The 14,602-nt window shown below is 45.6% G+C and overlaps 1 protein-coding gene across 1 annotated transcript in view; it reads right to left on the bottom strand.

The window, feature by feature from the left end:
- MTUS2 (microtubule associated scaffold protein 2) overlaps positions 1 to 14,602 on the bottom strand; it is a 1,510,781-nt gene that overhangs the window by 82,015 nt on the left and 1,414,164 nt on the right. Inside the window, exon 11 of the mRNA XM_085621650.1 lies at positions 10,463 to 10,677. Coding sequence (XP_085477776.1) covers positions 10,463 to 10,677 — 215 coding nt within the window. The remainder of the gene's footprint in view (positions 1 to 10,462; positions 10,678 to 14,602) is intronic.

The following is a 14,602-nucleotide window of genomic DNA, read 5'->3' as shown; positions in this document are numbered from 1 at the left end:
ACACTTATTGCTGAGTGCGTTCAGGCAGAGTATTTGGGTCACATGCACACGGACTACAATCCTCACATAATACAGATGCTTGATGGACATGATGCACAGGTCACTCGCATGTAGAGGCTACAGCCCGCGGTGCTGGAAGACCCGCCTTCAGGGCCTCGTTAGCCGCTACTATTAAAAATGATTAAGAAACAAATAGGGATTAGGTCCCAGATGCTGGTGTCGTGTGGGATGAGAGCAAAGCGGTGGTCCGCAGGGCCGGACTGGCCGTAGCGGGCACCAGGCAATTCCCCGGTGTGCAGCACAGGTGGGTGCCGGTTTTGGGCCCCTAAGGGCCGTTTTTTGTTACAGGGCCGTTTTTGCAGCATAGCTGCAAAGTCGGCCGTGTAACAAAACCGGCCGAAAACCGGCCCTGGCAAAGAGCTCAGCAGTACCCCCAAGCCCCGGAGGTGGGGCCGGCCGAGCACTTTGCCAGGGCTGGTTTTGGTTCCCAGTCCGGCCCTGGTGGTCCGAGGTCAGTGCATGGGGCTTTGCTGGAGCATGCGCCGACAATTGGAAAAAGAGGCAATGTGCATCGAGGAAACCCTCATCCAATTAGAGGCAGATGTAGCGAATACAACTGGTACCCAGCATGTGCTAGACAAACTGAAGCATGATCATGCCAGAGTCATGGAACGGCTGCCGTGCATAAACTATGCCACGCATGCAGCGCATACTCAAGCGGCGGCAGATAGAGCAAGTAGGCTGCTAGCTAGATTGATTAGGCAAGAGCATTCACAGCCTCTGGTTCTTGTGCTGCGATCAGCAGCAGGATACCTATTGACTCACCAACATGACCTACATTGTGAGTTCACAGCCCATTATGCCAAACTATACAGGTCGGCCCTTCGGGTAGCGCCTTGGGGTCTGGACTCTTACCTGCTCCCGCTGCCACTGCCAGCTGTATCGGCAGAACTAGAGGAGCCGATCACACTCTTGGAGGTGCAGGCGGCCATACAGGCGCTTGCAACTGGTAAGGTGCCCAGGCCCGACGGCTTCCCGGCTGAGTACTACAAAGCGCTTCAGTCAACCCTGGTCCTGCGTCTGCTGTCAATGTACCACAGAGCGCAGTAGTCGTCTGACCTCCCTGAGTCACTTCGCGAGTCGCTGCTGGTCTCACTCCCCAAGCCAGATAGGGATCTGGAGCTATTAGGCTCCTACCGACCACTGGCGCTATTGAACACAGACTACAAGGTATTGGCCAAGATACTAGCGTACAGACTTGCTCCCCTGGTACTGAAGTTAGTGCATGCAGACTAAAATGGTTTTGTGCCTGCTCGCTGCACGTCACTGAATATACAACCCTTCTTCCGTGTGGCCCGTTACTCCAGAGAGAGCTGGACACACCCTGGTTGCCTGGTCCTCGACCTGGAGAAGGCATTCGACACCCTGGAGTGGGGCTATTTATTTGCTGCCCTCAACATGTACAGGCTGGGGGAAACATTACGGCGTCTGGTTAAGCTGCTGTATGGGTAGCCCATAGCCAAAATCAAGACGGGTCCCTATGTGTCTCAAGTGGTCCCTATCGAGCGTGGCACCAGACAGGGGTGTCTGCTCTACCCACTGTTAGTCTCAATAGCCATCGAGCGGGCGGCCGCGTCTCTCTGCCAAACGGCGCGGAGTGGGGCATCGCTCTGGACGATGGCACGCATGCAGTTTCTCTGTATGCTGATGACCTGCTGATTTACCTCCAGGATGCCTGTGGGTCATGTTCAGTGGGTAAACTGCTGGAAGTCCTGCTTGTATTCGTTAGCCGAGACGACCCCTGATCCAGGTTTGGTACTGGGGGGTACACCGGTGCCATGGCAGAGTTTGGCATTCCGTTATTTGGGAGTCCGAATTTACTGCCAGCTGGAAGACCAAGGCAACATTGTGTTGGCCGCGATGGTGGTAAGATCGCAGATGTCCTTCTGGTGCACCCTCCCACTGGCCACCATGGGCCGTATTGCACTCCTGAAAATGGTGGTGCTTCCGCGGCTCCTCTACCACTTCACAAACTTGCCAATATACATCAGACCCTCGTTTTTTTGCGCTCTAGAGCAAGACCTGCGGCAGTTCATTTGGCACGGCACCCGTAGCAGAGTAGTGGTGCAAAGCTTTATCTACAGTCGACCGAGGTGGATTAGCCATCCCCAACATGGAGCATTATTATTTGGCATCGCAACTCCGATGGGTGACCTGTTGGATCAGTGGCATGCAGCTGGTGGACACTACGACGCAGCAACCTGGCCAAATTACAGCCTTATTCCACCCTGGCAGGAGGGGTGCAATCCCAGCCTGGCTTGTGGAGTTGGTTGCATATAAATGCTTTTGCCGGAGCCTAAAGCTCACAAAAGGGACTATTCCATATGCTCCCTCCCTGCCCATACTTGGCACGCCAAGTCACCATCACACAGTCTCAGTTGCAGAGCTCGCCACCTGGGAAACGATGGGGTTGCAGACCCTGGGAGACCTGCATCAAGACCAGCATTTAGTGCCATTCCACACACTGGCTGAAGACAGTGGCCTGCCGCAGGGCCAATTCCTGTTATCCGCTACACTAATGAGGGCACTGCGAGTCCTGTGGGGAGACATTGCTCTTGAACCCATGACTCATCTCAATGTTCAATATATCCACGAGCTGGGCACTGGCAGACACCTTACCAAATGGTTCGTTGCGTACCTGCGAACACACTCGGCACAGCCACTGGCGTCACTCAGGCAGCGCTGGGACACAGACCTACAGAGACAATGCACTGACCGCAAGTGGTCGGACATCTTATAAAGACCTACACATATCATGAGGAATGCCTGGTTCTGTTTAATACAATACTGCATCCTTCAGAGAGCATGTATGACACCAGCCAAGTTCAACAGATACTTTAATTGGGCAGATGCCGCATGCCCAAGATGTAAATTGCTAGATGCAAGCCCTTCTGCACACGCTGTGGGCCTGCGCAACTCTCCCCCCCTATTAGAGAGCGGTTACAACACACTTAGCCGAATGCACGGGTCGCACAGTAGAGTACTCCTGGGAAGTAACGTCCTGATTTATAGACCTTGGGCTCATTGTAGCCAAACGCTTAATTACTAGGCGCTGGAAATCGTTGGAGCCGCTGAATACAAAAGCCTGGCTCCAGTCACTGACGTGCTGGGCACAGGCAGAGAGCGTAGCACTGCGCCGAGAAGACGAGCTGGGCTTACGGATGCTCCCGCTGGCAGTGGCATGGGACACGATACAGCTAGATCTTCGGAGCCATCGGCAAGATGACCTGGAGTCATCCGGGACCCCCTTATGACGTAGATGACTGGCAAGGCCCTTTGGTTTTACGCATGTTATATCGGGCATTGCTCGCTACCTCGCAATATGGTGAGTTATGTTGCGCCGTTGGCTAAGCATCTCACGTACACAACCAGATATATTATATCTATCCACTCAGTTGCTGCCAGCATTTCGTACCAACGGCAGGCAGACGAGACGCGACTCCAATCACAGCGCGCATCGCAGGGAAAACAACTATCGCATGAGTCCAAGTGGTACACCACAACTCTGCCCCAGTTAATACATTCCCCGTTACTTAAAACATTAACACACACAATACATATAATGTGATGCACAAACAAGTAAGGCACGCATGCCCCCAATATGCAGTCCGTCTATGCTATTTGTCTTTGCAAACATGCGACTTGAGCAGATGCTTATTTAATTGTATCAAAAAATTATGAAATTCAATACAAAAATGTAAGCAAAAAAAACAATTTACCAACAAGCTAAATCAACTGACGACCCCGGTATCATGTGGAAGTTATGTATAGTTCATAAAAATCTATTTATTATGAGGTGGTTGCTATTATGCATTATATTTACTTTTATTGCTAACCATATTTGTTGTTGTTATCCTGCAGTTTCTCTGTCTTAAAGTGCATGTCTTCTTTTTCCATTATCTGATAACACCAGAAAAGTAATGATGTTCTATTAGTGCTTTACAAATGTGATAACATATTCTATTGTATTCTGGTGCAACTAATCTGATGTGCACACACGTCCTTCAATGAAGATGGTGAAAGAGAAGGAATTAAAAAGGAAGGCAGTAAGGAGGGGTAGATAACCTTCCTCTTTCACGCCAGGACCTTCTACTCGATGAAGAGGTTCAGTGATCCTGTTCCTTCCTACATTCAAGTGCCAGAGTTGGGAAGCCCAGGCACCGGTTATCAGAATAAGCCTTACGGCATAGAATACCAGGAGAGTAAAGGCATGTAGGATCTTCCACGGCTTGCAGACTTGAAAACTGTTCTGAAGGCTGAGAGGCTCAATGCTTCTCATTCAAGTGTTATGTTCCCGGGTTAGGCCCATGTAGTCAAGCTGCTTATTTCTTACATTGTCCTCTTTTTCACAATAACATTTCTGACGTGAACTTTTGTGCATATTTGCGTTGAATTAGTACCTCTGAAACTACTTTGTTTACACATGTAGCTTCGCACAACATTATCACGTTGCCCCAAACATCATGTACAAGGCCTCTTATGCACTAGGCTCAAAAGTCATTCTTTTTTCATCCACGGGGCGACAGAACTATCTACATATCCATACCATTGCTAATCTGCACATACATCGCAAGGCTGCTTTCTATTATAAATAATGAGCATCCCCATTGACTAGCATAGGAGGCACTTTAGGTGACACCGAGGGTCCCTGCATGCTGAGACTTCACCACGCAGTGGTCTTACATCTCCGTGAGGGGTTTCAGTTCATGACCAAGACGGACTCCTACATTCTCTTGCGAATGGGAATGAGCTTGGGAGGATTCTTGGCTTCACACCTACACACACCCAAGGTACACGTAGAGTAGGGATTGCATAGTAGGAGTACGCCTGATCACTGCCTTGTTTATAGGACTGCCTATATACAGTATTTTAGCACCATGGTAGAACTATATCTACTATTTATGCTTTTGGTACTTGTAATCACTTTCATCTGCTTCTGTCTACTGATTATCGCAGCACATGTATTCTATACAAGAATAAGGTTGGTTCAAAAAACATATTAAAAACGTCCCACTGTGTATTCTATATATATTTCTCTGAGCACAAATACGCACAAGTGACTGAGTGAAAGGTTCTGATCTATTTCCGCGATCTCTGGGGGGGTCAGGGTTGTCATGTTCAGTGGTTGCCAGACGCAATTCGCTCCCTGGTAAGGTTAGGGGGGGCCTATGCTGGCACTTTGAGCTAGCTGTTCTCTAGGCCAAGATATCCTGCTGGGGTGCCTGGAAACAGTCTAGGCACCTCACCCAAAGTTTATGTTGTCCAACAAAAGCGCAGGTCCTACGGGTTGGTAGGAACTACACGACACAAGGATATGCAATTTTGGCATTTTTTTGTTTGTGACTCTTGTTAAAGAGGTGCATCACAAGAAGTAGCCATCTGCCGAAAATTGATAAGATCATCCTAAAGTTTAGTTTTCATTTCGAGGCATAGTGGACCCTGACCAGTCTGTTTTTCTCCACTTTCTTTACGCTGAATTAGAACATGTTCAATGACCAAATGACACAAAGCTCTGTTTAATCAAATTGGCCACTTTCCAAAGGATGGCCTAAAAGGGAAACAAGAAAACAACTTTAGTTTCATATGAGTAGGCTGATTATTCTTTTCTCTGCTAGCCAGGCCGGTGCAAAGGGCCACATATCTGCACGTCAAGACATCAACAATTAAAGAAGTCAGAGAGTCTGACCCTTGGAAGCCGAGATACCGCAGTTCATTACCTCCGGGTACATGTGAGAGATGCCTCAAATGTACTAGAAGGTTCCAGTGACAGTGACGAGAGAGGAGGCGTGGCCTGGACAAACCGCCATGCCCACTTTGCATGTTCTCCACACAGGCTGCATTACAACCTGGGTGGAGAACATGCCCAGGCTCCCATTCCCGTCTGTGTGCCAAACCGCAGGCGCTCAGACGAATCACAATGCTGCAATTGGCTCAGGCGAGCCTGGATGCTTCCTTTTTCCGGCCAGAGCAGAAGGACGATATGGGTGAGGCTGAGGAGAGACGCGGCAATCAGGTAACTGAATTTTAATAACTCGAGGGGACAAGAAGAATGCCTACTGGCAATTCAACCAGAAAGAATGTGCAAAGGGATACACCTGTAAATGAAACCAAATCTGCTCCTTCTGTGTCGTTCAGGGACATCAAGAAGCAAAATGTTTTAAGAAACATAGGAAGTTGAAAGACCATGCAGCAAATGCCCATTGGCACACTATCACCTTTAGCCTAAGCCATATCTCCCATCTGTCTGCACATCCTGGCTCATCGCCTTGGTAAGGATGACAAAGCTATAATGCGGATATCCTGTACTTTGGGTTTAGGGGCAGCTTTCATATATCTGCCTAGTAGCATACACTACTTTTACTCCCTGAAATCAGAAATCATTCCTCGCCCAGCCAGCTATTGCCAGAGCGAAGATGCAGAAAAGGGTGCTGGCAGGGCCGCAGGCTATTCTTTCACTCTGTGGCTGTAGAGTTTGGTTAGTTCTCCACTCAGACTAGTCCCTAACTAGGAGAAAGGCAAATACAGGTTAATTCATACTTTGATATCCCCAGCTTGGTGGTTGGTAAAGGATGGGTTAGAATGCAGTATTAGGGCCGTTCATCAAATGTAATTTAACAAGGCCTGAGCAAGCTGTGGGCCCTGGAAGAAGGGCGTTAATGACACGTCTGACATCCAGTCAGCGTTCAGGCCTCTCCCGGTTCACCGCATGATTTTTCAACTGTTGAGACTCACATTTTAGGTCACGTATTATGTATGCATGCCCTTGGGTTGCACTGTTGTCTTAGTGCACTTGGAGACATTCAGTTGGTTCCTAAAATTGGCCGTACATGGTCTTATTGGGTTACAGAACATAGGCCACTACTTGAATTACTTCTTGTTTTTGGGACCTTCATGCTCCTAAGCCTGCAGACATGCTCTGTAAGGCTTTTGAGAGTTATTGAGCACAGCTGGTGTGTCCCCGGCCATGGAGAAAACCGAAGTTCAAACTGTTACTGCTAGCCCTTAAATCGATTCTCACAAGTGGTTGTATAGGCTCCCACCAACCAAGGTAAAATAATTTCGGGCATCCATGTCCGTTTGCCTTTGGTCTCCCAAGGTGACTCTCCATCAGTTGTAGGTGCTGGTTGGTCAGCTCAAACTTGCTCTCAGAGTCACATCCATGGAAAGGGTGTTCTCTAGGAAAATCACCAAAGCCATGTCCAGCTTTAAGGCCAAGCATCACCAAACGTGGCTGTCCGGGGAGGCCAGAGAGGGCCCACAAACTTGAGAACCATTTATGCAGCTCTTTAATGGTTCAATTATATGGCCAAAAATGGCACTAAACAGCAGAGAGTTGGTTCTGTACTCAGATGCTTATGGGCGTGTGGGCTTTGGAACCATACTGGTCAATCAATGGTATATGCAACACTGGACAGAGGATTGGTCTCAGAGGGTTTTGACCATGAATTTGACTTTCCTGAAGCCTTTTCCTATTATTGTAGCATTACTCATTTGGGGAGCACACCTCTCAGGAAGGAGAATCATATATTGGTCTAATAATATATCAGCCTCATCGGCCATCAATTACAAGAGGACACAATGCCCCATTATCTTGGATCTGCTTAAAGCATGGATTTCTCTCTGTTTAGTGGAGAATGTGCATTTTACGTCTTGGCAGGCACAAGGAGTGAATAACACAGTAGTTGATGCTTTGTCACATTTTAAGTTGATGGATTTCAGAACTCGCAGAATAGGACATGGAGATGACACTTTTTCTTTTAAGTCAATGAACTTTTGGTGCCCCATTACACCAGAACTAATCACATCAGCACTGGCTCCCAGAAGAGAGAGAGCCTAGAAGATCACCTGTCTGACATACCAGGCTTTCCTCCTAAAGTATAGTAAAGAGGTTATGCTTCAAGCTGCTAGCAATCTGACATTTGCAAGGATGCAAAGGGAGGTGAGTAAGTTGGTGGCATCTGTAAAGCAACAACTCTCAGCCATTGCCTTTTTTTGCTGGCCTTAAGGAACTTAAAGGGGTACACCCACCCTTTAACTTAGGCAGACTTGCACAGCGGCTAAGGATGTAGCCAAAGGTTTGCTCCTCATTCGAGGTCTTTCTGTTCAGTTTAGCATATGCCCTGCCTTTCTTTGAAGCATTCAGGGTCTCTCAGTAAGTGGAGAAGTTGTAGATGGGCAAGTATGTGGGTATTAAGTGGCAAGCATGTGTTTCTGGGCCTACATTGGCTATGTATGTTAGTCAAGAGGTCTAAAACAGATACGGAAGGCAAAGGAATCTATGTACGTTTATATGGTCTGTCCCATGGCACTAGGCAGGGATTGCCCATGGGACAGACCACTTGGTGACCACCCCAAGTTTCTAGGGTATGCAAATGGTGCACCACTGTCACAAGTGTTGTCTATATGTATATGCCAGTGGGCATTAGGGTCACTAGGCAATTCTGAGCGTTTGAAATTGCAATCCTCCAGGACTGGCATACCTACAACTGTAGCAGGCATGGAAAGAGTACCAGAGACTTAAGCGCATCTAGAGATAGAACTCCAGATGTTTCAAGTGCAACGTCAGACTACATTTTTTATGTAAGCCTTAGGATTAATGCCGCACACCACACTTCCTACTAGCAGTTGCTTCATTCTAGTAGGCATCATCCTTACATCTTAGTAATTTTCCAACAGGTCCTTGACGGGAAGGGCAGTGAAGATATGCTGGTGTGGAGACTCAGTAGTCAACAGGGCGGTGAAGAGATTCCATGGCAGCCATCTCAAAATGTGGGTAGGAATGCAGCATCATTTTGTATGCATAGGTGGCATGAGTCAGGGAGTGTGCCAGGGCATCTGACCATGGCATTGGAGGTGAGGCAAATGTCCGAGTTCGACATGCTCTTAATCGATGTTGGAGGGCAAAGACATGATACTTGGAAAAGGCGGGTGTGCCAGAGATCTTGTAGCTATCGTCTGAGGGCATCCCATGCTGTCAATGGCCAGGAACGACTAGGCCTGACAGCGTAAACAAGTCATTGAAGAAGCTCAACTGGACGTTACAAACTCTCCTGAAGGTGGCATCCCCAGATACCATCAGGAATGGCGTGCAGTTGCTAAACCTGTTAAGTTCTGATTTATATGAAATTCATGGAATCTACCTGTATCATGTTTGCATGATGTAATCATGCAGACATGAAGGGGCAATCATTGAGAAAGCGAGAGCAGTGGTGGAAGGGAGTAGTCGCCAGTGACTTTCTTGCCCTGTGACCATACAGACAATGCAATCCAGGAGGGTGTGAGGGCATCTGATCACCATTCTTTTGAGAAGTGGCTAACTAGGGGATAAGCCTGGCTGGAAGGGGGGCTAACCTGTTGGTGGTTCCAGGCTACTAGCGCTAACTCAGGTACCCCAGACGTTATTTGGGGTGTGGCAAAGGTTTTGCGCAGTGAAGAGGTCTGATCCAGAGAAGTCCTTACTTGTCTAGAGCCTGTAAATGAGAAATTGAGTGACAGCTGATTCTCCGTGTTTATTTGAAGTGAGTGCAAAACCTTCCCATGTTTCGAACTTCCTAGCTGCCTACGTTTTCAATGTCAATTACATCAATGTTTTTGGCAATATGTTATGTAATAAGAAGCAACATTGCAAAGTGATATGATTTGAAAAATTGGTTACCCGAGGTGAACTGAACGGTAATCCATAGTGTAAGGTTAAATAACACAGCTACCTATTTTATCCCCAAACGGGTGCATTTTGAGAACTGAATCAAACTTGCATTTCTTTGGAAATTGATGTAAGACCAATGTCTTTTGTGATCTAGAGTGGCATGTGCAAAGTGGAGATTTGTTGTGCCAGAATTAAAATAACTGAGTACTACAGATTAAAGTGGCGTGTTTGTTGTTGTACTGAGGGACATTAAAATATTTTATGATGAGCTTACAGTGCAACTTCTGCTGAGTAGAATTTTAATGAAGTGTCAATAGTATTTCTAATTGAACTTTAACTGTTCATAGTTTGAATAAAATTAGAAAATACTGTAAACTGACCTGTGAGTGTACTCTGCAATTGAGCCACTATCGTCAGTGTGATTCCAAGCTCCTCCATAATGTTCAGTGCTTATGATTATCAAGGGAAATCCCATGAGGGAGAACCTATGAATTATTTATTGACCCTTGACCGACTTGGGTAAATAAAAACACATACTTACTATTTCTGGCAACATCCTGGAGCAAGATTTGAAATTAAAACTCCATTCTATGGAGAGGATAAGGCAATATCTCTGGGTGATTTCAATTTCATATTTGTCTTATCTTCTCTACAGATCTCTCAACATAATAACCAATCCCTCTTGCACATTGTGATTTTGTGTGAATACTGTAAAGGGTGCATGCTTTTACTGATCATGCAGGCCTTGGTCCTAACCTGTTCCTGATGCAGAGATTTGATCCTTGCAAACTCAGCGGCGTGATCTCGCTGTAGGCGCTCTATTTCTGTTTGGTACTGGAGCTGGAGCCGCTCCTCCAGGGCGCGGAGCTCTGACTGCTGCTGGCACTGGAGCTTTCTCACTTCATCTTCAAACCTCCTTTCCAGTTCTTCCTTCTCTTTCTGTAGCTTCTCACATTTTGCTGTGTTGACGGCTGTTGGGTGTAAAAGAGAGTTCAAGTTTTGCTTCAAGCTTGATTCGAGACACTATAAACAAGCAAGTGACCATGCTGTGAAATAGGTGCTGAAATCAGGCTTGGATGTATATAAGAAGACATCTTCTCGGCACAACAAGGCATGTGCCGGAAGTTTGATAACACGTTTATTTGATACAGCGTATAATGTATGCTCTCTCTAACCCCTCCAGGACTTCTCAGCCTAGAATCCAACACCCTCAATATCATTTTGCCTCGCTGGGAATCGAATTTGTGAATTACAGAAAGAAGCAGATGTCTCAGGCAGCATTAGCTGCCTGGGCCATCTTGACTACCCATCAACATCTACAAACTATGCTTAGTTTTACACAATCAATTTCTTCTGACATGTAATCACCCCCTCCAACAAAATATAGCCATTTGGCATACCTGAAGATGGAGAAAGAGGTTACACGAGGGAACTGAACTGGATATATTTAAAAGCGTAGCTGTGGCATTTTTTCAATTTGCTACTAAGTTATTCACATTTGTGTCTTTTTAATTAGTCCTTAATTTTATGAACTCTTTACGGCAGCCTGAAAACGATCCACATTAATTTGCCGCAACATATATTCTGAAGGTGGGGGCTATATGTCTATGGAGGGTGTGTCCCCTATATCTTTTCTTTTTACACCAGGCGATATTCACCTTCTCCCTGTAATATAACCTCCAAACCAAGTCACCCTTATAATCCTTGTCCTTCCCCACTTTCAATTTTCTTGCACCTTTAGTTCTTGATCACACCTCCCATCACTTCCCCAGACAATACAACTACTAGGAGATTACAACATCTGGAGTGACAAAGCTGCCAACAAACATGCCACGGAGGGAGTACGGAACTTGGAGTTAACCACGGGTTGAATATGGCACTCACCAAGTGTTAATACAAATAACCTGATAGGGATCCTGCTTATCTGGGGTGACCTCTCAATTGACACCGTTGAACTAAACAATGCATGCTAAACGCCTTACCCAGAACAAGGCACACACGTCCTTTTATAGACTGCTCAACTGAGCCCACAAGGCAACTTTCACATATTATTGACCTATGTCCCTATGCCCCTGAAGCATACACCAGAATGGCTCCTTGATGCCCTGCATGCCAAAGTAGATAATTCACTTGACATCCTAACACGACTGCACAGATGAAAATGGAAATTTGAGATCAAAGTGTCTAATAAATATTCGAAAATATTTTGCTTAAGGTTTTGTTTTTCATCACTGTGTTGAATGATTGGTTTCATTTACTTGTAAAGTTCCATTTTCATACAAGTTTGCAGCACAATATGTACTTTTATGACCAAGGAGCACCATTTCGATGTACATCAAAGTGAGGATGTAATTAATATATTTTACCTTTCTCATTGACAACTCACTGTCCTCACACGTTTGTGTAAAAACATTCTTTTGAACAAACAACCGCCTTAAAAGATTTTTTTACGGTCAGTGTTTGTCACACCATGATTTGTGATACTAAACATATGTGCAAATGTAGTTGGTGGTTTCTTGAGCTAGATGTTTACTTACAAAATGAGACCAGCATGTAAAATCGAATCCAGTGCGGGATGAATTTTGACTAAAAACACTTTAGGACACGTCTCCACGTCTTCACTGATCACATGCCAATTCTTTGGGAACTGCCCCTCACACACAGTTGTTTTTTTTTTCCTTCACCATGGACACAGATGACTTAGCATCAGGAGAGCGGGTTGGTATTGTCATCAGGGTGCAATGTTATTTCACAGCAGTAGATTAATCAGTATTGCTCTGTCGAGTTTCTTCAGCATGTAGTGTCTGCTTTTAAAATTCCTCCAGGGCGCTCCTGTCAGACCCAGTCTCACACAGAATGGTAACAATGGTGGCAGCACCCTTCTCAACTGATGAAGAGAGGCAGTCAATAGCCTTCTCAACCTGTCTTAGTTCATGCGATAATGATTGATTGTCTGTGGTGGAAGACATGCTTTCTTAGCAACTCCTTCATAGCTGTGAACCCAAAGGTGAATATCCAATGCTCACTGGTATTCTTGACCAACTTCTCATTCTCTCCCAAGCCAAACTGATCACTTACAACATCAATACTCCTCTCAACATCTGGATGCTGCTGTGGTGTTGCACCTTCATGTTCGAGCTCCAACACACTGCGAACATTTACAACAAGTCTTATCATTGACTTATAGCAGGATTCTGTTCTAAGAATTAAGCCCTAAAGGTATTCAATGCATAAACGACGCATTACGTGCACGTCTTATTCCACAGTATTAGGCTGAAAGTCTGTAATGTGAAAAAGTAACAAAACAATGAGGTTCAAATATATTGAAAGCAATAAAGTGTAGAAAATGACTTCTGTAATCTGTGAGGTCAAGTAAGGTTAGCGTGCTGCAGTTGTTCGATGCATGACTTCCTGCTATTAGGCAAAACATTATCATGAATTTTTTGATTTTCTTTAAGGTTAGTATTTGGTGTGATGTCGTGGCAGCCTGACTGGCAACTATTCGGCATCGTAATTGTGTATAGTGCGAAATCACGTGATAAATCCAGGATGGCATGATGTCCCGCATTCTGGCTGGTTTCCTGTATGGAATCCCGACAAGCATTCAGCCTGGCATGCCTTGGCATCCTTATTAGCATCCTGCCTGGCATCTCATCTGCTGATATCATGAATGACATCCTGTGGGTCAAGAACACCAACTGCTTCAAGGCTTGCCAGAGCCATCATTTGAATAAGATTCGACATTTCGATGACTAAAGGTCAGACCCTCGCCTTCATATACCATACCACCTTTTTGATGCCCAAGGAGGCATGCTTTTTTATGACACTGCGTGGCCATTAACACTGTTTACTATTACAGTATGTTCTTGACTAAGACTGAAGCTCACAGGTACCAGTGCTGAAGAGTATCTCATAAGAGTGTCTCATTCTGTGGGATTTCCTCTTTGACCAAAACTTCAAGAGCCTGCTCTGGAAATGGTATTTTCCATTTTTGTTCCACGAGAGCCATGTTTCAAGAAACCACAATGTAATTGTTCCAAAATGCTGAAGGAATGATCAAAATCTCTGTAAAGTAATTGTTGGAAAAAACTCTCACACTGCAGTGAACTTAAATAAGTCAATTTACTTCTAAACATGTATCTGCTACCAGCTGAAGTAGGCAACAGTTCCCTTGATCTGAAGACCCTACTCTGACATCCAATTCCACAGGCTCCAAAGGTGCAGGATTGCCTTGCTTTTCAATTACACAGCCATCTCTGTCAGCTGTCTATATGACCACAGCCTTACAACTGACAAGTTTCAGGCAAACTGCAGGACTGTGGACACACCCTGCACAAGGGCACACATGATAAATGAAGGCAACTGAGAACTTGATGATCTCTATCTGCATTTTTACCAAAAAGTGAGGCATTTACTTTGCATTGCAAAACACGGGCAACATTTTCAAAGTCCAACTTCCACTACAGTTGGAGTGAAGTAGAAAATAAAGAAAAAGTTTGTTGCCAAATACAAGACCTCCCTTCTGTGAAATAAGACTGACACCTTCAATTATTTCATTAAAATAGATTACAAACTACAAATCCGAATGCAGTAAATACCAACTCCATCATGGGCTGGACCGGAAAGTAAAGGGAATGCACGGGTCCTTTTCAGAGGGTTAGGCAAGATTCCAGAAAGCATACCAAGACAGCACCCAGAGGATGACTGCCCTGGCCAATGCTAGTGGCAGGTTTTTACATCTTTTCATTGACATTTTAATATGTCATAAAGAGAAAAATCACTAGTGATGAAACAGCCAAATCGTCATACTGCAATTCATTAGATCTCTCAATCCCTTTCCTGTGAATGGTTGACAGGAATAGCGGCATTTGCGGCCCTCCGCTCACTTTCCTCTAT

Source organism: Triturus cristatus, chromosome 8, assembly GCF_964204655.1.
Source record: "Triturus cristatus chromosome 8, aTriCri1.1, whole genome shotgun sequence".
Lineage (NCBI taxonomy): Eukaryota > Metazoa > Chordata > Amphibia > Caudata > Salamandridae > Triturus > Triturus cristatus.
The sequence above is the reverse complement of the archived record's forward strand: the minus strand, read 5'-3'. Positions and strand labels throughout refer to the sequence as shown.